This window comes from Pongo abelii, chromosome 15 (assembly GCF_028885655.2).
Source record: "Pongo abelii isolate AG06213 chromosome 15, NHGRI_mPonAbe1-v2.0_pri, whole genome shotgun sequence".
In the NCBI taxonomy this organism is placed as follows: Eukaryota; Metazoa; Chordata; class Mammalia; order Primates; family Hominidae; genus Pongo; species Pongo abelii.
The window spans coordinates 97,537,267-97,563,651 of NC_072000.2; the positions used below are offsets into that span (position 1 = coordinate 97,537,267).

At 44.7% G+C, this 26,385-nt stretch overlaps 2 protein-coding genes across 4 annotated transcripts; one reads left to right on the top strand and one right to left on the bottom strand.

Annotated features, from left to right (window-relative positions):
- Nucleotides 1–462: 462 nt before the first annotated feature.
- LYSET (lysosomal enzyme trafficking factor) lies at nt 463–25,004 on the top strand. 3 transcript variants are annotated; one of them, XM_063715718.1, is made up of 3 exons: nt 463–509; nt 12,273–12,409; nt 24,177–25,004. In XM_063715718.1, the coding sequence occupies exon 3, from the start codon at nt 24,193–24,195 to the stop codon at nt 24,586–24,588; it is 396 nt and encodes a 131-aa protein (XP_063571788.1). In that variant the 5' UTR covers nt 463–509; nt 12,273–12,409; nt 24,177–24,192; the 3' UTR covers nt 24,589–25,004. The 3 variants fall into 3 exon arrangements, with proteins under 3 accessions (XP_063571788.1, XP_024087755.1, XP_002825094.1); XM_024231987.2 differs by lacking the exons at nt 463–509; nt 12,273–12,409 and adding an exon at nt 22,873–22,955; XM_002825048.4 differs by lacking the exons at nt 463–509; nt 12,273–12,409 and adding an exon at nt 22,984–23,408.
- On the bottom strand, nt 20,138–22,874 carry MOAP1 (modulator of apoptosis 1). The gene is made up of 3 exons (XM_002825047.4): nt 22,732–22,874; nt 22,480–22,635; nt 20,138–22,283 (listed from the first exon to the last, which is right to left on the bottom strand). Exon 3 carries the CDS (start codon nt 22,161–22,163, stop codon nt 21,108–21,110), a length of 1,056 nt encoding a protein of 351 aa, XP_002825093.4. The 5' UTR covers nt 22,164–22,283; nt 22,480–22,635; nt 22,732–22,874; the 3' UTR covers nt 20,138–21,107.
- Nucleotides 25,005–26,385: the final 1,381 nt, after the last annotated feature.

A 26,385-nucleotide genomic window follows, 5' to 3' on the forward strand; every position in this document is an offset into this window, starting at 1 on the left:
GACATCTAAAACTTGGTAACGCTAGTCTTTGGAACTTGCCCCACTCCATCTGAGTGGAAGCGTGGCCTGATCATCCATGGTGTGCCTGTGTTGGCACTTTTGTTCTGGTTTTGACTTGACTTGAATTGCTGGATACTTTGGTTTTGGTTTTGGTTTTGGTTTTGACTTGCCTGAATTTTTTGGTACTCGGATTTTGAATTTCGTGATTTTGGTTTGGTATAAATGGTAAAAGTGTGTGTGTGCCCTCTTTATCCGTTCTTTGTCTTGTGGTGAGTGTGTGTGGTGTGAGCATGGTATTTTGTCTTGGGAAAAAAAAAACATGGGTCAGGTGCAAAGTAAGCCCACCCCACTGGGAACTATGTTAAAAAAATTTCAAGAAAGAATTTAAGAGAGATTATGGTGTTACTGTGACACCAGGAGAACTTAGAACTTTGTGTGAAATAGACTGGCCAGCATTAGAGGTGGGTTGGCCATCAGAAGGAAGCCTGGACAGGTCCCTTGCTTCAAAGGTATGGCACAGGGTAACCTGTAAGCCAAGGTACCCAGACCAGTTTCTGTACATAGACAGTTACAGCTGGTTTTAGACCCCCTTCCCCACAACAGTAGTTAAGAGAACAGCAGCATAAGCGGCTGGCAGAGGCAAGGAAAGACCAGCAGAGAAAAAAAAGAGGCCATCTATACCAATTCTAAGTTAATTTAAACTAAACAAGGTCTTATTAATAGCAAAGGATAATTGAAATCCCAAACTTACAAGGTTTTCAACAAAAGTGAAGTTTGCTAAAAGTTAACAGTGTAACATGTATTATGGTAACTTCTAATCTTGTGGCGTTAGGCAGTCTAGTCCAAAGACATAAAGAAAGTTCGCTTAAAATAAAAAAAAAAGGAATGGCTATCTTCAAAAAAAAAAAAAAGAAAGAAAAAAAGGGGAGGCAGAATTTATGTAAAAAGAGTGTTATATGGTAAATTCTTGTCCTGAAATAAATTAACTGGTTGTTTAAAGAAAAAAAAAATGTTTGTAATAAGTCAGAAAGTTGAGACATGTTGAAGAATTGTCGGCGAAAGTCATGAAAGAAAAATGTTATAAAAAAAGTATGCAAAAAATGTTGTATAATTTAAAAGTAATAAGGCCTCCTCAGTACTATTGAAGAAACAGTTTATGTGCAAGGTGTATTAAAAAGTAAAATATACCTTTGGTAAAAAGATTATAAGTAGGCATAAGAATGTGGATTTTTACCTACATTAAAAGGTTAAAAAAATTATTGTTTTGAAAGTTTAAGCAAGTTTTAAAACGTTAATTGTAAAGAAAATTCTGTGTGTAAACATATTAGCCAAAGTTAAAAAGGTATTGTCCAGTTTTTCTGTGAACTGGACATTAAAGTAAAAGTGCAACAGGTTTTTTCTTAAAGCATCAACCTGCTCTTTAACAAAAATTATAAAAGGTTAAACAGAGTCTATAAAATTTTACCTTATGGTCAAACATAAAAAAGTGGATAAATATGTCTACAAGGTTTTATTAAAATTAAGTTTAACATTAATAACACACTAATATAAAGATAAAATTTAACTTATCTGGTATAAAAATCATTCAAGAAATATTATTAAATATAAAATGGTGTTTAGCTTTCTTTGGTCTAAAAACTAATAAAAATTGGCGCTAAAGGAAACATTCATTTTACTAGAGGATCATAAAAGTTAAAGACTTAAAACAAACTTTGGCAATTAAGACAGCATACCAAGATGCAAATGCCTGGCTGAAATGGATCAAATATTCCATCTGACGTTAAACAGAAACAATTGTTATGCTTGTGCACATGGCAGGCCAGAGGTTCTAATTGTCCCCCTTCCACTAAGGTGGTCCTCCAGTCGACCAGACGTGGGCTGCATGGTACCTCTCTTCCAGGATTCTACAGCCTGGAGTAATAAGTCATGCCAAGCTCTCTCTGCTATATCCCGAAGTCCCCACGGGTCAGCCCCCGAGGGCCATCCAGCTTCCATCTCCCAACACTAAGTTCACTTCGTGTCTCTGACAGCAGGGAGAAGACTTAACATTCCTTGGAGATCTGAAGGGATGCAGTGAGCTTAAGAACTTTCAAGAGCTTATCAATCAGTCAGCCCTTGTTCATCCCCGAGCGGATGTGTGGTGGTATTGCGGTGGACCTTTACCGGGCACTCTGCCAAATAACTAGAGTGGCACTTGTGATTTAGTCCATTTGGCTATCCCTTTCACCCTGGCACTTCATCAACCAGAGGCAAAAAAAAAAATAAGACATAGTAAAGCAAGAGAAGCCCCTTATAGGTCTTTCAACTCTCACATCTATTTAGATGCAATTGGAGCCCCGCAAGCAATACCAGATCAATTTAAAGCTTGAAATCAAATAGTTACAAGATTTAAGTCAATATTTTGGTAGATAACAGTCAATAAAAATGTAGATTAGATAAACTACATCTATTACAACCAACAGCAATGAGCTTTTCATGAGTTAAAAAAAAAAAAAAAAAAAAAACTCATGTCTGCCCCAGCCCTGAGGCTACCTGACCTGACAAAACTCTTTACACTCTATGTGTCAAAAAGAGAAAAAAATGGCAGTTGGAGTTTTAACCCAGACTGTAGGGCCCTGGCCAAGGCCAGTGGCCTATCTCTCAAAACAACTAGCTGGGGTTTCCAAAGGCTGGCCCCCATGTCCAAGGGCCCTGGTAGCAACAGCCCTGTTAGCACAAGAAGCAGATAAGCTAACTCTAAGACAAAACCTAAACATAAAGTCCCCCCCATGCTGTGGTGATTTTAATAAATACCAAAGTGCTCCATTAGCTAATGAATGCTAGGCTAACTAGATACCAAAGCTTGCTCTGTGAAAATCCCAGCATAATCATTGAAGTTTGCAACACCCTAAACCCTGCCACTTTGCTCCCGGTATCAGAGAGCCCAGTTAAACATAACTGTGTAGAAGTATTGGACTCAGTTTATTCTTGTAGGCCCAACCACCAAGACTACCCTTTAACATCAGTAGACTGGGAGGTGTACGTGGATGGGAGCAGCTTCGCCAGCCCCTGCAAAGTGACTCTGAAGAAGATGACAAGCCCTGCTCCAGTCACACCTGGAAGCTGACTGGTCCACGCATGGCCAAAGCATGAGGAAACTCATCGTGGGACTCATTTTCCTTAAAATTTCGACTTGTACAGTAAGGACTTCAACTGACCTTGCTCAGACTGAGAACTGTTTCCAGTATATACATCACGTCACTGAGGAAGGACAAAAGATTGCTACAGTCCTATTATTTTATGGTTATTATAAGTGTACCAGGACTCTAAAAAAAACTTGTTTGTATAATGCTATTCTATCCAAGGTATGTAGCCCAGGAAATAACCAACCTGATGCGTGTTATGACCCATTTTAAGCCTCCCATGATCACAGTTTTTAAAATAAAATTAAGGACTGGTCCTTTTCTAGGTGGCACAAGTAAGGTAATAGCTAGAACAAAAGAGAGAGGGGTCCCTAAAAATGTGACCTTAAAATTTGACGCCTGTGCCACTATTAATAGTAAACAGCATGGGATAGGATGCAGTTCTTTAGATTGGAAAAAAAGTTACACAACAGAAAATAAGTACATCTGTCAAAAATCATATTTATGTGAGATGTGTCAATACTGGGCTTGTGTCATTTGGGCTACTTGGAAAGAAGATAAAAAAGATCCTGTTTGGCTCCAAAAAGGAAAAGTCAGCCCCTCCTGCATGAGTGGGAGCTACCACCTCTTAAAATTGATAATCACAAACCCCTCAGACCCAAAGTGGAATAAAGAAAAACATATAACATTAGGCATTGATAGAAAAAGACTAGATCCTAGTGTAAGCATCCTAACAAAAGGAGAGGTTCAAAAACGCTCTCCAGAACCAGTATTTGACTTTCTATGATGAACTAAATGTGCCAGTACCTGAGATTCCAGGAAAAACTAAAAATTTGTTTTTACAATTAGCCGAACATGTAGCCAAGTCTCTACAAGTCACCTCATGTTATGTTTGCGGAGGAACCGCAATAGGAGATCAATGGCCATGGGAAGCCGGAGAATTAGTTCCTACAGACCCAGTTCCTGATGAATTCCCAGCCCAAAAGAATCACCCTGACAATTTTTGGGTTCTAAAAGTCTCAATTATTGGACAGTATTGCATAGCTAGAGAAGGAAAAGGATTCACTCATCCTGTAAGGCGGCTTAGTTGTCTTAGGCAAAAGCTGTATAATGGTACCACAAAAACAGTTATGTGGTGGAGTTCCAATTACACAGAAAGAAATCCATTCAGTAAATTTCCAAAGTTGCAGACTCTTTGGGCCCACCCAGAATTCCACTGGGACTGGATGTCCCCCACTGGGTTATATGTGGACACAGAGCTTATGCTAAGCGGCCTGATCAGTGGACAGGTAGCTGTGTAATTGGCACCATTAAGCCATCTTTCTTCTTACTGCCCATAAAAACAGGTGAACTTCTAGGCTTCCCAGTCTATGCTTCCCACAAAAAATGAAGCATAGCCATAGGTGATTGGAAAGATGATGAATGGCCCCCTGAAAAAATCATACAATACTATGGACCTGCCACTTGGGCACAAGATGGCTCATGGGGATATCGAACCCCCATCTACATGCTCAACCGAATCATACGGTTACAAGCTGTTTTCGAAATTATTACTAATAAAACCGGTCAAGCCTTGACTGTTCTTACCCAGCAAGAGACTCTGATGAGAAATGCTATCTATCAAAATAGACTAGCTCTTGACTACTTGCTAGCAGCTGAAGGAGGAGTTTGTGAAAAATTTTTGTCTACACATAGAATGATCGGGGCAAGTAGTTGAGAATATAGTTAAAGATATAACAAAACTGGCACATGTACCTGTGCAAGTGCGGCACGGACTCAATCCGGGAGCCATGTTTGGAAATTGGTTCCCAGCAATAGGAGAATTTAAACTCTTATAATAAGAGTAATAATAGTAACAGGAACCTACTTACTGCTCCCTTGTCTGATACCTGTATTTCTCCAAATGATAAAAAAAACTTCGTCGCTATCTTAGTTCACCGAAATGCTTCAGCACAAGCATACTATATAAATCACTATCAATCTATTTCACAAAAAGACATAAGTAGCAAAAATAAGAGTGAGAACTCCCACTAATAAAAAAGTGAGAGTCTCAAAGCGGGGAAATGAGGGAAGAGAGAGACCCTCTCTTTTATATTGTTTTATGCTCAGTACCTGTTTCAAGAAAAAACAACAAGGAAGTAAAACCAAAGACAGGCAGCCCGGCGCCAGGCCTGAAACCAGGCCATGGCCTGCCTGGCCTAAACCCAGTAGTTAAAAATCAACTCATAACTTACAAACCGATGTTATTCATAGATTCCAGACATTGTATAGAAGAACATTGTGAAACTCCCTGCCCTGTTCTGTTTCTCTCTTACCACCAGTGCATGCAGCCCCTGTCATGTACCGCCTGCTTGCTCAAATCAATCATGATCCTTTCATGTGAAATCTTTAGTGTTGTGAGCCCTTAAAGGGGACAGAAATTGTGCACTCGGGGAGCTTGGATTTTAAGGCAGTAGCTTGCCAATGCTCCCAGCTGAATAATGCCCTTCCTTCTACAACTCGGTGTCTGAGAGGTTTTGTCTGCGGCTCGTCCTGCTACAATCCCAGCACTTTGGGAGGCCAAGCCAGGCAGATCAAGAGGTCAGGAGTTCGAGACTAGCCTGACCAGCATGGTGAAACCCTGTCTCTACTAAAAATACAAAAATTAACTGGGCATAGTGTCACGCATCTGTAATCCCACCTACTCGGGAGGTTGAGGCAGGAGAATCGCTTGACCCTGGGAGGTGAAGGTTGCAGTGAGCCGAGATTGCATCACTGCACTCCAGCCTGGGCGACAGAGCAAGACTCCGTCTCAAAAACTACAACAATAACAACAACAAAACATAGATATGTATGTATGTATAGGAAAAGGCATGGTTTATATGGATTCTCTACTAGCCACAGTTTCAGGCATCCACTGGGGATCTTGGAACATATCCCCTGTGGATAAAAGGGGAATATTGTATGTTTCTTATGTGTCTTTTTAAAATTGAAATTCAACAAGGCAATGGCACGGAGACAAGGCAAGGGACTGCTTTAATTAAGACACTTCGGAGGCATAGCAACCAAGTGTCATGCATGGCTCTTGTTTTGAATCCAGATTCCCATAAATCAACTGTAAGAAGATACTTTTTTATTTTGGTGAGTAGATATTTTTGATGTAATTGGGGAAATTTTAATATGAACTGGATGTTAGATGATACTAAGTCATTACTGACAATTTTGTCAGGTGTGCTATAGGTATTATAAGAAAAGGTCTATATTTTAAGAAGTACATGCTGAAACATGTAGGGGCAAAATGCCATCAGGTTTGGGATAAGCTTTAAAAATATTATAATAGGAGCTGGGTGTGGTGGCTCACGCCTGTAATCCCAGCACTTTGGGAGGCTGAGGCGGGCAGATGCCTGAGGTCAGGAGTTCGAGACCAGCGTGGCCAACATGGTGAAACCCTGTCTTTACTAAAAATACAAAAAATTAACCGGGCTTGGTGGTGCGCACCTGTAGTCCCAGCTACTCAAGAGTCTGAGGCAGGAGAATTGGTTGAACCCAGGAGGCGGAGGTTGTAGAGAGCTGAGATTGCACCACTGTACTCCAGCCTGGGTGATAGAGTAAGATTCTGTCTCAAACATATATAATGGTAGACCCAAATTTTAACCATTGCTTTTGGGTAAGAGGTGTGATTTCTTTTTTTAAATTTTATTTATTTTCATTATTTTTTATAAAGACTGGGTCTCACTATGTTGCCCAGGCTGGTCTCAGACTCTTGGGCTCAAGTAATCCTCCCATCTTGGCTTCCCAATGTGCTGGGAGGCATGAGCCACCACACCCGACCAAGAGATGTGATTTCTAGCCGCCTATTTGTCCTTGGTATGAGAATATTTCGAAAACAAGCAGATAATATTTTAACAAATGGAAGAAGTAATAAAGCTAGTCACAGAAATATTTAAAGCCTGTAGAGAAACATTTGGTTAAACACTGTATATTGAATGCACATGTTATCTCTGTTTCTACCTGAAACTCATCCAAAATGACAGTCAAGGATGAAAACAAATATAAACCTACAAGAACAAGAAGTGGGTGCATTGACTGCCGAGGAGCGATGTCAATATGTTTTGGAATATGGACAACTGTTTTTTGTTTTTGTTTTTTTTTGATACGGAGTCTCGCTGTGTCACCCAGGCTGGGGTGCAATGGCGCAATCTTGGCTCACTGCAACCTCCACCTCCTGGGTTCAAGCAATTCTCCTGCCTCAGCCTCTTGAGTAGCTAGGATTACAGGCACCCACCACCACTCCCAGTTAATTTTCTTTTTTTTTTTTTTAGATGGAGTTTCACTCTTGTTGTCCAGGCTGGAGTGCAATGGTGCACTCTCAGCTCACTGCAACCTCCACCTCCCCAGTTCAAGTGATTCTCCTGCCTCAGCTTCCCAAGTAGCTGAGATTACAGGCATGCGCCACCACACCCGGGTTATTTCGTATTTTTAGTAGAGACAGGGATTCTCCATGTGGGTCAGGCTGGTCTTGAACTCCCGACCTCGGGTGATCTGCCTCCCTTGGCCTCCCAAAGTGCTGGGATTATAGGTGTGAGCCACCGCGCCAGCTAATTTTTTTTTCTTTTTTTCTTTTTTTTTTTTTTTCAGTATTTTTAGTAGATACAGGGTTTCACCATGTTGGTCAGGCTGGTCTTGAACTCCTGACTTCAAGCAATCCACCCACCTCGGCCTCCCAAAGTGCTGGGATTACATGTGTGAGCTACCACACCCAGCCTGGACAACTGTTGAAGGAACAGTCCCTGCAGAGGGGGCTACCAAGTGAAAACACATCTCTCCGCCGGAACTTCCACAACACTAGGGCAGCAGGAATGGACACAGGATAGGACTCAGACACACACCATGGTCTGAAAGCAGAAGGAGTAACAGGTTGAAGAATGGCCCCCAAAGATAATAGGGCCTAATCTCTGGACACTCTGAACGCTACTGTGATTGGAATAAGGTCTGTGGGCCGGGCACGGTGGTTCACTCCTGTAATCCCAACCCTTTGGGAGGCTGAGGAAGGGTGGAGGAAGAGAATTGCTTGAGGCCAGGAGTTCGAGACCAGCCTGTCCAACACAGGGAGAGCTCATCTATACAAAAATAAAAATTAGTCAGGTGCGGTGGTGCAGGCCTGTAGTTCTAGCTACTTGGGAGGCTGTAGTGGGAGGATCACTTGAGCCCAACAGTTCAAGGCTACAGTGAGCTATGATCACACCACCACATCCCAGTGCCTGGGTGACTAAGCAAGACCCCGTCTCAAAAAAAAAAAAAGAAGAAGGAAGGAAGAAGGGAAGGGGGAAGGAGGGAGGGAGGGAGAGGGTCTTCCAGCTACTCAGGAGGCTGAGGTGGGAGAAGTGCTTGAGTCTGGGAGGTCAAGGCTGCAGTAAGCTATGATCGCATCACTGAACTTCAGCCTGGGAGACAGAGCAAGTACCTGTCTCAGATAAACAAGTAAAGTTTTACAAAATTTAAAAAGAAAAAGTGGCCAGGCGCGGTGGCTCACGCCTGTAATCCCAGCACTTTGGGAGGCCGAGGCGGGCAGATCACGAGGTCAGGAGATTGAGACCATCTGGCTAACACGGTGAAACCCCATCTCTACCAAAAATACAAAAAATAAGCCGGGCGTGGTGGCAGGCACCTGTAGTCCCAGCTACTCGAGAGGCTGAGGCAGGAGAATGCTGTGAACCCAGGAGGCGGAGCTTGCAGTGAGCGGAGCTTGCGCCACTGTACTCCAGCCTGGGCGACAGGGCAACACTCCATCTCAAAAAAAAAAAAAAAAAAGAAAAAAAAGAAAGAAAGAAAGAAAAGAAAGAAAAAGGTCCCAGAAGAAGGTGTAGGGGTGAAAGAAAAAAAAAAAGCTGGGTGCAGTGCCTCATGTCTGTAATTCCAGGACTTTGGGAGGCTGAGACAGGTGGATCACTTGAGGTCAGGAGTTCGAGACCAGCCTGGCCAACTTGGTGAAACCCCATCTCTACGAAAAATACAAAAATTAGCCAGAAGTGGTGGCTCTTGCCTGTAATCCCAGCTACTCGGGAGGCTGAGGCAGGAAAATCACTTGAGCCAGGAGGCGGAGGTTGCAGTGAACTGAGACTGCACCACTGCACTACAGCCTGGGCAACAGAGTGAGACTCCGTCTCAAAAAAAAAAAAAAAAAAGAAAGAAAGGAGAAAGAAAAAGGGTCTTTGCAGATTTTTTTCCCCCTAAGATCAACAAGAATTAATCGCAGATTTTTTTTTTTTTTTTTTTGACGGAATCTTGCTCTGTTGCCCAGGCTGGAGTGCAGTGGCGTGATCTCAGCTCACTGCAAGCTCCGCCTCCCGGGTTCACGCCATTCTCCTGCCTCAGCCTCGCGAGTAGCTGGGACTACAGGCGTCCGCCACCATGCCCGGCTAATTTTTTTGTATTTTTAGTAGAGACGAGGTTTCACCGTGTTAGCCAGGATGGTCTCGATCTCCTGACCTCGTGATCCGCCCATCTCGGCCTCCCAACGTGCTGGGATTACAGGCATGAGCCACCATACCCGGCCAACCACAGATATTTTTAAGTGAAGGTTTTTTTTTTTTTTTTTTTTGGCTTTGTCACCCAGGCTGAAGTGCAAGTGGCATGATCACAGCTCACTGCAGCGTTGACCTCCCAGACTCAAGCTCACAATTTATCTCTTGTGGTTTATTTTATTTCATTTATTCAAGAATCTGTAAACATTACACAAATAGGAAGTATTCGTTGGAGAAAAGCAGAAACTTCATTTTAAAAAGTTAAAATTGCTCATAATTCTGCTACCCACAGATAATTGCTGTTAACATTTTGGCATATGCCTCTCCAGACTTTTTTTGTTACAAATAATTTATATGTATTTGCCAATACAAAAATGAGATTGTTCCATAAATACTGTTGTACTCTGCTTTTTTCTTTTTTTCTTTTTTTAAGATGGAGTTTCGCTCTTGTCGCCCAGGCTGGAGTGCAATGGCACAACCTCAACTCACTGCAACCTCTGCCTCCCAGATTCAAGCGATTCTCCTGCCTCAGCCTTGAGATGGGATTACAGGTGCCTGCCACCACGCCCAGCTAATTTTTGTATTTTTAGTAGAGATGGGTTTCACCGTGTTAGCCAGGCTGGTCTCAAACTCCTGACCTCAGGTGATCCACCCACCTCAGCCTTCCAAAGTGCTGGGATTACAGATGTGAGACACTGCACCTGGCCTTTTTCCACTACATGGTAGGTTGTGAACCTATTTGTATACAAAAAAAATCCTTCTATTAGGTTGAAACATATGAAATTACCCAAATTCAAATAGTTTTGACCTACAAAAACAGCAACTGCAATACTTATAACTCAATGCAAGTTTTTTGTTTTTTAATATAGGTAGGATCTTGCTATATTGCCCAGGCTGGAATGCAGTGCCTTGATCGCAGCTCACAGCAACCTTGACCTCCTAGGCTAATTTTTTTTTTTCATGGAGACAGGGGTCTCACTATGTTGCCCAGGCTAGTCTCCAACTCCTGGGCTCAAGCAATCCTTCCATTCCAGCTTCCCAAAGTGCTGGATTACAGGTAGAAGCCACCATGCCCAGCCCTCAGTACAAAATTTGTAATGGCTACTGAGTTTATAGTCCTTTGGACATTGCATAATTTACTTAATCTATCAGTTATGATTGGACATTTATATGGTTTCTGATTTTTTCACAATTATAAAAAATATTGCAATGAAAAACATTTCAGCCCATTCTTTGTAGACATCCTTATTTAGTTTCTTGGGATACATTTCTATAGAGTATGTTAGATAAAAGGAATGCACACTTTAACAGCTTTTGTTGCTGGGTGTGGTGGCTCACACTTGTAAGCCTAAGGGAGGCTGAGGCAGGAGGATTGCTTTGAGCCCAGGAGTTCCAGACAAGCCTGGGCAACATGGCAAGACTCCATCACTATAAAAATAAAAATAAAAATAAAAAAATGAAATAAAATAAAATAAAATGGCTAAGTGTGATGGCATGCACCTGTAGTCCCAGCTACTCAGGCACCCGAGGTGGGAGGATAGCTTGAGCCTGGGAGGTCAATGCTGCAGTGAGCTGTGATCATGCCACTGTACACCAGCCTGTGCAAAAGAGTGAGACAAAAGTAAAAAAAATAAAAGATTTTGTTAAATATTTAGGGTACAGTTGCTTAGAAACCAGAAGCTGGTTGGTGCAAGGTAAGTCTTCTCCCCACTCCGAAAGAGGTGTGAGAGTGTCAGAGGCCAAGCAGGTTATTGCTTCTTCCTTTTTTTTTTTTTTTGAGTGGAGTCCCCCTCTCTTGCCCAGGCTGGAGTGCAGTGGCGCAGTCTTGGCTCACTGCAACCTCTGCCTCCTGGGTTCAAGTGATTCTCCTGCCTCAGCCTCCCGAGTAGCTGGTATTACAGGCATGCGCCACCACCCCTGACTAGTTTTTGTATTTTTATTAGAGACGGGGTTTCACCATATTGGCCAAGCTTTCTCGAACACCTGACCTCAGGTGATCCACCCGCCTTGGCATCCCAAAATGCTGGGATTACAGGTGTGAGCCACCGCACCTGGCTTATTGCTTATTCTTAAAGGATACTTAGAAGGGAGGGAAGTGAGATCAGCAGGGAATCAGGGAAGCCGAGAAGCAGCGGGACATGTACAGCCTGGAGTAGGGAAGATTTAGGAGGCACTTATGCTTGTACGCTAAAAAAGTGAACATATGCTGGCTGTTCACCAGTGAACCTCAAATGGCCTCTAGCACCCTTTAGAATGGACACAGGGCAATTCTGTGCTTACTACTCAGATACATGAAGGAACGGATGGAGGATTTTTTTCTCTTTTAATCTAGTTCTAATAGAGGAATTTTGTCATTTGTAGGTAAAATATAAAGTAGAAGTAACAAAAATATAGGCTTTTTCTCTGCGTAGGTAAAACTAACAGCTGTCAGCAGCAGCCTCTAAGACAGCCCCAGTGATTCCCACCTCCTGGAATCCACACCCATGTTTCTCTCCTCCCCTTGAGCATGGGCTGGATTACTGACTTGCTTCTAATGAATAGAATATGACACAGCAATGGGATGTCGCTTTTGAGATAAGACGATTAAAAGACGGTGGCTTCCATGTGGGTGTTTTTTCTCACTCTCTCCTGGATCACTTGTTTCCAGGGGAAATCAGCCCTGTGTCACGAGGCAGCCCCGGCGGACAGGCCCACGTGGGTGAGTGTGAAAGATGATCATCTAAGACATGGCTGCAGCCCTGGCTGGCTGCTCTGCTGCAGTCTCTGAGAGTCAGAACCACCCAGGTAAGCTGCTGCCAGATTCCTGATCCACGGAAACTGTGAGATAACAGCTATTAAACCATTGCTGCGTTCAGACACTAAGTTCCGGGTTAGTTTATGATGCAGCAGTGATGAACAGAGACAAGAGCTATCTACTGAGTATTCACTGTGCAGTGACTGACAGCACTTTACAGGCACAGGTTCACTAGGTCCTCACAATGACCCCTGTGAATGAGTTTCATTACTATCCCCATTTTCAGTTGAGGAAACTGAGGCCCCAGGCAGGGTTAATAAACTTGCCCAAGGTCACAGAGTTAGAAAATGGTGAAGCTGGAATATTTTTGTTTTTGGAGACAGAGTCTTGCTCTGGGATTACAGGTGTGAGCCACCGTGTCTGGCCTGAAGCTGGAATCTGACCTGGGGCAATCTGGCACCAGAATCTATGCTCCTATGAAGACAGGTTAAAAAATAGCTGTTCATATTTCACTGGCTAGACCTGAATTATCTGCCCACACCTATAGCAAACAGTTTGGCAAAGGATACCAAGTCATTTAAACTTATCAGATTTACCACTCTTTCAGGAGGCTGAGGCAGGAGGATCACTTGAGCCCAGGAGTTCGAGGCTGCAGTGACCTATGATTGCACCACTGCATTCCAGCATGGGCTAGAGAGTGAGACCCAATCTCTAAAATAAACAAACAACAACAACAACAACAAAAGATTTACCACCCACTCTTTCTATTGGGGCTAGAGAGAGGCTGAGCTTCCTCTGATATTAACGGTTCTGTAAAGTGGGTGAACAAATCTTAATTACAAAAGAGGAAAAGGGTTAATAATTGCTGTGCTGGGTGGTAGCGAACAGTGTTGTCTCTTCTGTAGCATAAGTTACGCTGTATTATTATTATTGTTATTGGAGAGAGACAGAGAAGAGAGGTAATGGATTGGGTTTAGGTTACAAGGTTAGAAACAGGTTCACCAATGATTATATTCATTTCCTCATGCCTACTCTCGCTGAGGCGGGTGGAACTCAAGAGTTTAAGACCAGCCTGGGCAACATGGTGAAACCCTGTCCCTGCAAGCGATGACAAAAAATTAGCTGGGCATGGTGGTGCATGCCTGTGGTCCCAGCTACTCCGGAGGCTAAGGTGGTGGGAGGATTGTTTGGGCCCGGGAGGTCAAGGCTGCAGTGAAACATGATCATGGCACTGCGCTCCACCCTGGGTGACAGAGTGGGACCCCGTATCAAAAAAAACAAAAAAACAAAAAAACAAAAACCCAAGAAATATTGATTGGCTGGGCATTGTGGTGTGTGTGTGTGGTCCCAGCTACTCAGGAGGCTGAAGTCAGAGGATTCCTTGAACCTAAGAGTTTGAGGTTTCAGTGGGCTGTGTTTGCACCATTGCACTCCAGCTTGGGCAACAGAGTAAAACCATGTCTCAAAAAAGAAAAGAAATATTGATTACCTTCCAAGTGTATTGGGCTTATCTAGGGATATGATATTCCTTGAAGAGGAGTATAGAATCTAGTGGGAGAGTTAAAAGGCACACTCATCAAAAGATATGCTGATAATATTTGGAAACACATATTAAATGACAAATATTAAGAACTTAGAGTCAGTTTATAGCTTACTTATTTATTTATGTTTTTGAGACAGAGTCTCACTCTGTCGCCCAGGCTGGAGTGCAGTAGTGTAATCTCAGTTCCCTGCAACCTCCGCCTCCTGGGTTCAAGTGATTCTCCTGCCTCAGCCTCCTAAATAGCTGGGATTACAGGCGTGCATGACCACGCCCGACTAATTTTTTGTATTTTTGGTAGAGATAGGGTTTCACCATGTTGGCCTGGCTGGTCTCAAACTCATGAGTTCAAGTGATCTGCCCGCCTCAGCCTCCTAAAATGCTGAGATTACAGGCGTGAGCCACTGCACCCGGCCCAGTTTATAGTTTGAAGATACTCAAAAGAATCCTCTGAGTACCAGAGTTTTAGAGCTAAAAGAGAGCACAGATTTTGTAGGTAAATAAACTGAAGTCGAAGAGGAATTAAGCATCTCAGCTCAGGTCACAGAGCAAGACAGAAGCAGCCTCAGATTTGGGTTCCCAGTTGGGCCCCACCACTACTCAGCTTCATGTCCTGGAGCAAAGCCTCTCACCCTTTCTGAGCCTCACATGCCTCATCTGTAGAATTCTACTATTGTAGACCCAACCTCTGACTCCCAAACCACCTTTTAGGGTAGTGACTTACAAGCCTACTTTACAGTGAATTAATGACTAATTATCAGTAAATCGGTGTAATAAATGACACTAATTTATTTAACATACTTATCCAGTTTATATGGTAATATAAGAATAGGCCAGGTGCAGCGGCTCACACCTGTAATCTCAACACTTTGGGAGGCCAAGGCGAGCAGATCACCTGTTGGAAATTTGAGACCAGCCTGACCAACATGGAGAAACTCTGTCTCTACTAAAAATACAAAATTAGCCAGGTGTGGTGGCACATGCCTGTTATACCAGATACTCGGGAGGCTGAGGCAGGAGAATCGCTTGAACTCGGGAGGTGGAGGTTGCAGTGAGCTGAGATCGCGCCATTGCACTCCAGCCTGGGCAACAAAAGCAAGACTCCAGCTCAAAAAAAAAAAAAAAAAAGAAAGAAAAGAAAAGAAAAAGAAAACTAGGCCTGGCATAGTGGCTCACGTCTGTAATCCCAGCACTTTGGGAGGCCGAGGCAGGCAGATCACCTGAGATCAGGAGTTCAAGACCAGCCTGGCCAACATGGTGAAACCCCGTCTCTACAAAAATACAAAAATTAGCCAGGAATGATGGCAGGTGCCTGTAATCCCAGCTATTTAGGAGGCTGAGGGGGAAGAATCTCTTGAACCCAGGAGGCAGAGGTTGCAGTGAGCCAAGATCGCGTCACTGCATTCCAGCCTGGGTGACAGAGTGAGACTCAGTCTCAAAAAAAAACAAGAGAAAACAAAACGCCAACACCTCTAAAAGCAGAGTGAGGCTGGCTGGCAGCAGCAGAAGGAGAGCATGTGGGAACCCACCATAGCTCCATAGTGCTTTGAACCTCAATTTCTTTCTTTCTTTTTTTTTTTTGAGGCAGAGTTTCACTCTTGTTGCCCAGGCTGGAGTGCAGTGGTGCGACCTCAGCTCACCACAACCTCTGCCTCCCGGGTTCAAGTGATTCTCCTGCCTCAGCCTCCCAAGTAGCTGGTATTACAGGCATGTGCCACCACGCCCGGCTAATTTTTGTATTTTTAGTAGAGACGAGGTTTCTCCATGTTGGTCAGGCTGGTCTCGAACTCCCGACCTCAGGTGATCCACCTGCCTCTGCCTCCCAAAGTGCTGGGATTACATGTGGGAACCACCATGCCCAGCCTGAACCTCAATTTCATTCTCTTTGAAATAAGTGACTTTCAGAAGTTGATCTGGTTTCCAATGTTGAGAGAAGCTCTAGCTGGGAGTGAAGTGGAATCACGAAGAATGTTCTCATTTAAACAGACTGAGATCAATCCATTTGGTGAGGCCAGGCCTCTCTGACCAATAAATTAGAAGATTCTAGAACGTCATGGACCTAGAGAGAAGTCATTGTCGTAGACTGAGCATTAAAAAATATTTTTCTGCATTAAAGTTTGAGAAATGTTCTAGTTTTCCAGGGTTAGATATGACCCTGTTTACATAAGATAAGAATCCCTTTCCCCTGCTTTGGCTTGGCTGGGGCCTGCCCTTCGTGCTAACCGCCACCTAGTGGTGTTTCAATGATTGAAATGACTTGTTTTACTGGTTGGCATCTCAGGCCCTTTGATTACCATGCATGTGGTGTATATATCTACATAGATTTTTTTTTTTTTTGAGACAGGGTCTTGCTCTGTCGCCCAGGCTGGAGTGCAGTGGCGTGATCTCGGCTCACTGCAGCCTCGACTTCCCCAGGCTCAAGAGATCCTCCCACCTCAGCCTCTCAAGTAGCTGGGACCACAGGCATGTGCCATCACGTGTGGTTTTGTAGAGACACGGTTTCACTATGTTGGTCAGGTCAGTCTTAAACTCCTGGGCTTAAACGATCAGCCTGCCCCGGCCTCCCAAAGTGCTGAGATTACAGGCATGAGCCACCTCACCCAGCCCTTCTTTTTTTATTATTTTTTACTTTTCGCTGAAACATCTAGGAACGCAAGATATGTGTGTGTTTCAATGAACATTTTTTTATAGTAGTTTTAGGCTTACAGATAAGTTACAAAGAGTGCAAAGAGCTCCTGTATTCTCACCTACTTCCCCTATTGTTAACACTTTACATTTCCGTGATACATTTGGCACTTCCAGGAAACTCACACTGGCACATTACTGTGACCTCTAACTTCCTAACTGTACTTGGATCCCACTTTTCCACTCATGCTCTTTATCTGTTCCAAGATCCCTTCCAGAACACATTACATTTAGTTCACCACCTCTCTCCTTAGTCTCTAGTCTGTGATCTGTGATGGGTTTTTTTTTGTTTTTTTTTTTTGAGGTGGAGCTCACTCTGTCGCCTAGGCTGGAGTGCAGTAGCACAAGCTCAGCTCACTGCAACCTCCACCTCTTGGGTTCAAGCAATTCTCCTGCCTCAGCCTCCCCAGTAGCTGGGATTACAGGCGCCCGCCACCACGCCCAGCTAATTTTTCTATTTTTAGTAGAGACAGGGTTTCACCATGTTGGCCAGGCTGGTCTCGAACTCCTGACCTCAGGTGATCCGTCCACCTTGGCCTCCCATAGTGCTGGGATTACAGGCATGAGCCACCATGCCCAGTTGAAACATAGCTATTTAAGAGGAGCATATTTTATTTTACATGATTCCATAAACATAACTTAAACAAAAATTATGTAGTGTTTATCAGATACACGTCAGAACACCTTAAGAACAGCTTTCTGGAATCAGGCTATGAGCCCTTGCCCCTGGCATTGACTCTCTCTGATCCTCAAGCTTCTCATCTGTCAAATGGGGAAATAGTAGGTTTCTGAATAAGGCAGCGTAGAATACATTAAGATGGTGAACTCTGGAAACGTCTGAGCCTGCCACTCACTAGCTATGAAACCCTGGGCAAGTTACTTAGCTTCTCAGTCTCATCTGTAAAATGAGGAAAATCAAGGACTGAGCTCATTGTGGGATCAAACGTGTTCACTGGTGCTCGGTATCTGCTGTTCAACGCCAGCTATCATCACTGACCCTGAATAGACCTCCAGGGCAGGGATTGTAGTCTAAATCTAATGACACAATCTTAAGCCCTCAGCTCAGTGCCTCACATATGGAGAGGAGCAACCTGTATTAACACCCAAGGGTGCACGCACTCACCATGTCTGCTTCCCACTACTGAGGGGGCAAGTGAATGGCCTGTGTCACAATGCCTTGTACACTCCAAATGACTACACAAATATAAACAAGATCAGAATTACACCTTCTAATCTCTTCAGAGTCCATATGTCATCTAATATTTATCTTTCCATTGTAGAAGAACTTATGGGAACTTAATCATGACATTTAGTCATAACACAAACATTATACTATGCCTTTGAATCTAAAACCAAGGTGCACATCCCAAATTTGGGTACTTTTATGAAAGACTTTATCCTACCTTTCAGCAATTGTCAACCATGCTTCATTTTTTTTTTTTTTTTTTTTTTTTAGGTAAAAGATAACCCATGCCACCTTATAGAGTCTTATATTCTCCACTGCTAAGTGTTTAATTTGCAGTAGGACTCTGATTCAGAATAACGTGCAGCTGACTCTTGAGCAACAGGAGCTTGAACTACACAGGTCCACTTATCCACAGATTTTCTTCCGTCTCTGCCACCACTCAGACAGGAAGACCAACCCTCCCTTTCCCCCTCAGCCTGCTCAGTGTGAAGATGACAACTAGGATGAAGGCCTTTATGATGATCCACTTCTTTAATGAATTGTAAATATAGTTTATCTTATGATTTTCTTCCTTTTTTTTTTTTTTTTGAGACACAGTCTCGCTCTGTTGCCCAGGCTGGAGTGCAGTGGTGCCATCTCAGCTCACTGCAACCTCCGCCTCCCAGGTTCAAGCGATTCTCCTGCCTCAGCCTCCCAAGTAGCTGTGGTTACAGGTGCATGCCACCATACCCAGCTAATTTTTGTATTTTTAGTAGAGATGGGGTTTCACCATGTTAGCCAGGCTGGTCTCAAACTGCTGAACTCAAGTGATCCACCCGCCTTGACCTCCCAAAGTGCTGGGATTGCAGGTGTGAACCACCGCATATGGCCATATAATTTTCTTAAGAACATTTTTTCTGTAGCTTACTTTAATATAGTATATAATACAAATAACATACAAAATATGTTAACCAACTTTCTGTTATTGGTAAGGCTTCCAGTCAGTAATAGTAGTTAAGTTTTTGAGGAATCAAAAGTTATGTGCAGATTGTGCAGTGGGCTGGCTCCCCTAAGCCCCAAGTTGTTCAAGGGTCAACTGTACTCCCCTCCAATGCACATAAGATGGACACTTATGAAATGGAGCCAACGCCTGCCCTGCTTCCCTTGTGAGGCTATTGGGTATAGATACCCTGATGATTGTTTCTCTTTCTTGGCAGTAGAAAGAACATGGGCCTTGCAGAAAGACAAGAATTCTGGCCTAATCACTCACTACACTTACTACAGAGGATAGAATTCTGGCCTAATCACTCACTACACTTACTACAGAGGATAGAATTCTGACCCAAGAATGTTTCACCTTGACCAAATTTTTTTTTTTTTTTTTTTTTTTTTTTTGAGACAGAGTCTCGCTTTGCCCAGGCTGGAGTGCAGTGGCACTATCTTGGCTCACTGTAACCTCCGCCTCCTGGGTTCAAGTGATTCTCTTGCCTCAGCCTCCTGAGTAGCTGGGACTACAGGGGCCCGCCACCACACCCAGCTAATTTTTTGTATTTTTAGTAGAGATGGGGTTTCACCCTGTTAGTCAGGATGGTCTCTATCTCCTGATCTCGTGATCCGCCTGCCTCGGCCTCCCAAAGTGCTGGGATTACAGGCGTGAGCCACTGCGCCCAGCCCTTGACCAAATTTCTAACCTTTTGTGCCCATTTTCACAAGTGTGAAACTGATTTTTCCTATATTGCAGGGGTTTTTAAAATTTATTTATTTATTTATTTATTTAAGACAGGGTCTTGCTCTGTCACTCGGTTGGAGTGCAGTGGTACAATCATGGCTTGCTGCAGCCTTGACCTCCTGGCCTCAGGCAGTCCTCCAGCTTCAGCCTCCTGAGTAGCAGAGACTGCAGGCGCACACCACCATGCCTGGCTAGTTTTTAAAAATGTTTTGTACTTACTATGTTGCCCAAGCTGGTCTCGAACTCCTGGGTTCAAGCGATCTTCCTGCCTCAGCCTCTCAAAGTGCTAAGATTATACTGCTCAATCTTTTTTCAAGAGGATTAAATGGGAAAGTACATGGAGAAACTTTTAGTCCAATCTTCCAAGCAGCAGCATGCAATGTTCATTTCTTTCCTTCTCCTTCCAAATTTGACACACTGATACATCTGCACTACTTACACTAATTTGTGCACTGTTTTGTTTCATCCCATTGTTTTACTGCTTCGGTAGAAGGTCCCTTCACTTAGAAAACAATTTCCCACCCCTGAGCACCAAAAGGAAAGAGTCCAAGGAACTAAGTCTGTGTAGGTTCAGTGGTTTGCAGATTCATGCTTTGGGAACTCTTTATTCAAATGAAATCTCTCTTGGAACCGTGATATAAACAAAACAGACAAAGTCATTTTATTACCATTCCTTTATTTTAGAAGTTCACACCTATAATTTTATAACAATCGTGAAAATGTTACTTAGAACTAGATGTTTTGATGACACATAGCAGAAATCTGTGGTTCAACATGGTCATTGCAAACTTAACCAATTTCAGCATTCTATTCTGCCTTTTGTTTTGATTGCACAGAATCAATATAATTCTGATTCATACAGAAAATAACTTAATATCTTAACCTCCGCTCAGGATCTTCATCATAAATGTAGGTCAATACATACCTAAAAATTGTCAATGATCCAACATGGTCACATGTGACATGCTACACTTGCACCTAATACCAAACAAGCTGATACTTCAATGAGATCTGCTCGGCATATACATCCAAGTCTTGTCTGTCCCCTCAGAGCACTGCACACAGGTAGTGAAAGAACTTTTGTACAATAAGAAATTCACAGGGATGAGGCCGGGTGCAGTGTCTCACACCTGTAATCCCAGCACTTTCAGAGGCCGACGCAGGTGGATCACTTGAGGTCAGGAGTTCGAAACCAGCCTGGCCAACATGGTGAAACCCCGTCTCTACTGATAATGCACAACTTCGCTGGGCGTGGTGACACATGCCTGTAGTCCCAGCTACTCGGGAGACCGAGGCAGGAGAATAGCTTAAACCTGGAAGGTGGAGGGTGCAGTGAGCCAAGATTGCAGCACTGCACTCCAGCCTGGGTGACAGAGCGAGACTCTGTCTCAACAACAACAACAAAGATATTCACAAGGATGAATTTAAATAGGTAAATGGCAGTGTAGAACTACATCCTTCCTAGTCAATTAAATAGGCATAGAAACGACAAAGGGCTTATACTGAGAACTGCACAAAAATGAGTTACTTGGCAGCACAAGGTAGGGATTGTATGTGTCACAAGAGTATACAGACTGTTCTACCTTCATGCTCTACTCATTGCCATATCCCTTCGTGGTTCCCTGAGACTCAGGTGAAATTACCTTCCAATACTGCCTGGAGAAGGGCCTCCTCCTCCTCAGCTGCCTCATAATCCTTTATTAGTACCAATAACTGCAAGAAACCAGGGGCTGGGCCATCCTCTGGCAGATTAAGCTCTCTGCGAATTGTTTTGTGGACTGCCCCAGCAATGACTTGGTCTAGGCGGGCCTGATTCACAGCATCTCTCTCAATTGCTCCTCTCTGTACCAGCTTCTGTAACAAAGGCTCCAGCCTTAGTACATAAGCCGACAACTTTTCCTCATCCTTCTGGTAAGTGGTTAGATATTTGACCTGCAAGTCCCTAGGATTATCTGTAAGCCCAAATACCTCCTCAAGAGCCTGCAGGCATTCATCGACAGTAATTAAAGGATTGTTTATCTTGAGGACACGAATAACATCAAGTGCTGGGCCTCGAAGGCTCTCTAGCAATCGCCTTCTCTTCTCTACATCTGGCACCTGCCACGCCTTTATCATCTGAGTAGTATGAAACAGCCAGCGTCCAAATTCTTCTTCTCCTGGTTCTGGAGACTCCCTGCCGGAGAACACTCTCAGCTTTTTATACTTCAAGCATTGCAGGGCAGGCTGAAGAGCCTCTAATGCCTGTGCCAACATAGGGGCCCACATTTCCGGGATCATGCCCTGCTCTGGGTCTAAGGAGCCATTTTCATGTCCAAGAGCTCTGGTCAACTCACCCACTGTCATGCCCTCTCCCGCTAAAAATTCATTTAATCTGCTTAAAAATGTATTATCTGGGTCAGGGGGCTTAAAGATCACTCTCCAGATACCCCCTTTTCCCGGTATCTCCTTAGGGACCAGTGCTTGACTAGTCTCCGCAGTAAGCCCTACTAAGGCTACTTTCCTGTTCTCATCCCTCCTGAACATCCTTCCAAGCAGTCTGTACTCCCCCAAGGGAGCTAAACCAGCCTGCAAAGCCTCCTCGATTTCTGCCACACTGCAGCTCTGGGAGATGCCGGCAATCAATAGCGCTTTCCGAGGGTTCATGTCCATCCCCCTGCACCAGTCTTCTAAAAGCCTCAAAGTCATGGTGCCCGAAATAACAGACTTAAGTTCTAAATATCCCAGACCACAGGCGGCCACCGAAATTCAAAGTAATCCTCCGCGGTACCCCAGAGAAATCTTGTCAACGTGCCAAGGTCCAGCAGCCTGCAAGACAGAGCAGACAGGTTAGCTAAAGGTGCCAACGTCCAGGGCAAGCGTGCAGGCCCCAAGCCCCGCGCGCCCTGCCACCCGCGGCGACGCCACGGCAGCCGCACTGCGGCGCTCGCCCCTCACCCCTCCCAGCCCTGGTGCCTGGCGGATGTCGGGCCTGCAGGGCCGCTTCGGGCCCGCTTCCACTCACCGTGATCTAGTGCTCCGTTCCCGCGTCCGTGCGCCGGCGGCCGAGGTGCCTGGCCAGGCCCCGACGAGGCGCGGGAGGGCGGGCTCCTCTAGGCTCTGACGGACACTCGGGGGCCAAAGCGACCGATGCCGGTACTCCAGGTGCCTGTGGTGCTGTCTGCAACGAGAAGTGATGGGGCGATGACAGTCGCGAGCGGGCACCAGGGGGCAAGGCTGAGGAGCGCTGAGTCGCCAGACCCAGACAGCCACCCACCTGAAGGGACCTGCCGCCACTCGCGCCGCCGGAGCTCCGGCTCCAGCCCGGATTCCAGCTGTTTTGGTCTCGCTCGGGGAACCTGCGCGGCTGGAGGGGGCGATCTGACGTTATGAGGGGGCGGGCCTCGGGGGCGGGGCGCGCGCGCTTCCGGCCCTAGCCGGAAGCCCCGACTGCGGCGGCATCCGGGACGGCGGGCGGGCTGGCCACCCCGGGACAGGAAGGTGAGATCCGGGACCTCAGCTTTGCAAGCAGGCTCCGCCGGCGACCGCTGACGGGCGCTGGGCTCGCGGCGCTGCAAGGCGGCGAGGCCCGGGCCTGGCGCCGCCTGCGCAGCCTTGGTCGCGGCGTGCCGGCGCTGCAGCGCGGCAGGGGGCGGGGCCGGCCGCCCGGAGGCCCAAGTGGCGGGGACGCCTCCCTGCCGGGTCAGGTCCTCAGAGCGGGTCTCCGGCGGCGGCGACGGGGGCCGGGCCGCGCGTGACCCGCCGCAGTCACGCCGTTCTTAATCACTAGTAGCTGGTGCTCCAGGCTGGCGGCGCTCACCTTTCTCCTAGCCGGGTGACCCAGGGGATTTATTTTATGGTGGCTTTCTCTGAAATGCCAAAGCCACCCGATTATTCAGAGCTGAGTGACTCTTTAACGCTTGCCGTGGGAACAGGAAGATTTTCGGGACCATTGTAAGTGCTCAGGAGTTACTGTCTTAACTTGGGGGCTTGACTTGTAGCACCCCGCGTTCACGTCTGAAGCAGTACTGTTAAGCCAGAAAGTGTTTCACCTGTCAAAGTGAAATGTGCTGTGAGAAACTAGTTTAATTCCAGTTTCTGGAGGGCGGGTATTATGGACCTGTTTAAGTAGGATGCAGTGATTTATTCTGAGGGATTCCCGTTAAAAAGCAGAACTCAATATATACTGAAATCAATGTTTTTTTGTTTTTTTGTGTGTGTTGTTTTACTTTATTGTAAGTATTACACAAAACAACCTGTACGTTTTGCATTTCTTAATAGATGTTTAATTTAATTATTTTAAATCTTAAGTGTGTTAGTGGGATACTTTAGAATTCTTTTTTTTTTTTTAGACGGAGTCTTGCTCTGTCGCCCAGGCTGGAGTGCAGTGGCGCGATCTCGGCTCACTGCAAGCTCTGCCTCCCGGGTTCACGCCATTCTCCTGCCTCAGCCTCTCGAGTAGCTGGGACTACAGGTGCCCGCCACCACGCCCGGCTAATTTTTTTGTATTTTTGGTAGAGACGGGATTTCACCATGTTAGCCAGGATGGTCTCTATCTCCTGACCTCGTGATCCACCCGCCTCAGCCTCCCAAAGTGCTGGGATTACAGGCGTGAGCCACCGCGCCCGGCCTAGAATTCTTGGAGATAAAGCAAGTACATTTGGAGTAGTTGCCGTGACAGCATTACTAGACCCTAATTGTATTTTCTTTTTTAATTTGAAGGCACAGAGCATGGAGAATGATGAACTTCCGTCAGCGGATGGGATGGATTGGAGTGGGATTGTATCTGTTAGCCAGTGCAGCAGCATTTTACTATGTTTTTGAAATCAGTGAGACTTACAACAGGCTGGCCTTGGAACACATTCAACAGCACCCTGAGGAGCCCCTTGAAGGAACCACATGGACACACTCTTTGAAAGCTCAATTACTCTCCTTGCCTTTTTGGTTGTGGACAGTTATTTTTCTGGTACCTTACTTACAGATGTTTTTGTTCCTATACTCTTGTACAAGAGCAGATCCCAAAACAGTGGGCTACTGTATCATCCCTATATGCTTGGCAGTTATTTGCAATCGCCACCAGGCATTTGTCAAGGCTTCTAATCAGATCAGCAGACTACAACTGATTGACACGTAAAATCAGTCACCGTTTTTTCCCTACGATTACAAAACTGCCAGTCCTATATGGAGTCTGATCACAAGACTGCAGTTTCTTCACAGATCTCAGGAAGTTGTGGTGGGGCAGAGGCTTTTTAAAAACATGTGATTAGGGGGCTATCTTTATCTGAATAATAATGAATTTTTAGGTAAAACCTGAGATAGAGTACCACAAAATCATGTTGATGACTTCAGATTTTGGAAGTTAAATTTTGTCTGTTATTTGCATTCTTTAGAAACTTGACTAAGTAGCTGAATTCATATTTCTATTCTACTGTGCAACATGGTGATGATTCAGAAATTTTTCCTTTGGGGAAAAAAAATGAATATGAACATTTCCATTGTGTTAAGTGTAAAAAGGTCCACACATGATCATAAAATTTAAATTTTATACAATTACTTGGCTTGCTTTAAAATTCTTCACACTTAAAACACCGATTCATTCTATTGTAGCTAAGCCAGCTGTTTATACTTGCTGTCAGCTTATGAGGCATTGCTAAAAAATTATGGAGGAAATGGCTGTCTTGATAAGCAGAATTTGTTCTTCCTCTTGGTAGTGGCTAAATTATTGTTAATGCTTTTAATGGTTTTATTTTTTATATTTTTCTTTTTTGTGGAGAATGGGGTCTCGCTATGTTGCCCAGGCAGGTCTCGAACTCCTGCGCTCAAGCTTTCCTCCTCTCTCTGGCTCCCTAAGTGCTAGGATTACAGGTGTGAGCTACCATGCCCAGCTATTTTTAATTAAAAAAATTTCTTTTTCCATGACTTGTGACAGTCTCAGGAGGCCCTGAGAACATACGCCCCAATGCTACTGGTTTAGAAAACTATCTGGGAAGAAACTAAGTGTTAAATGTTGAAAGGCTAGAAATAACTTACAAATAGAAGATGGAAACAATGTGTTTAATGAAAATCTATCAGGTTATTTATTAACTTATTTATTTAAATTATTTTTGAGACGGAGCCTTGCTCTGTCACCCAGGATGGAGTGCAGTGGTGCAGTCTTGGCTCACTGGAACCTTCGGCTCACTGCAACCTCTGCCTCTCGGGTTTAAGCGATTCTCTTGCCTCAGCCTCCTGAGTAGCTGGGATTACAGGTGACCACCACCACACCTGGCTGATTTTTGTTATTTTAGTAGAGACAGGGTTGCAGCGTGTTGGCCAGGCTGGTCTCAAACTCCTCACCTAACTAAGGTAATCCACTTGCGTCAGCCTCCCAAAGGCCTGGGATTACAGGCATGAGCCACCATGCCTAGCTGTATTTATTTATTTTATTTATTTTGAGATGGAGTCTCGCTCTGTAGCCCAGGCTGGTGTGCAGAAGTGCGATCTCAGCTCACTGCAACCTCCACCTCCCAGGTTCATGCTATTCTCCTGCCTCAGCCTCCCGAGTAGCTGGGATTACAGGCACCCACCACCATGCCTGGCTAATTTTTGTATTTTTTAGTAGAGACGGGGTTTCACCATGTTGGCCAGGCTGGTCCCGAACTCCTGACCTCAAGTGATCCGCCTCGGCCTCCCAAAGTACTAGGATAACAGGCATGAGCCACCATGGCCAGCCTATGGCAGGTAATTTAGTCCAGTCCTTATCAGATGCATGAGACCCCTCTAAAAGATGCTATCAAGTCATAATCTTTCTGATTTTCTTTTCTGGCCCAAGGTCAGGTCATCAGGCAGTAGGTTAATTACATGAAGATGTGTTCCTTGTACCTTCTCCTTTGCTTTCGTACTACCTCACATCTGGTACTCATACAAATAACTAAAACACGGACACAGTAGA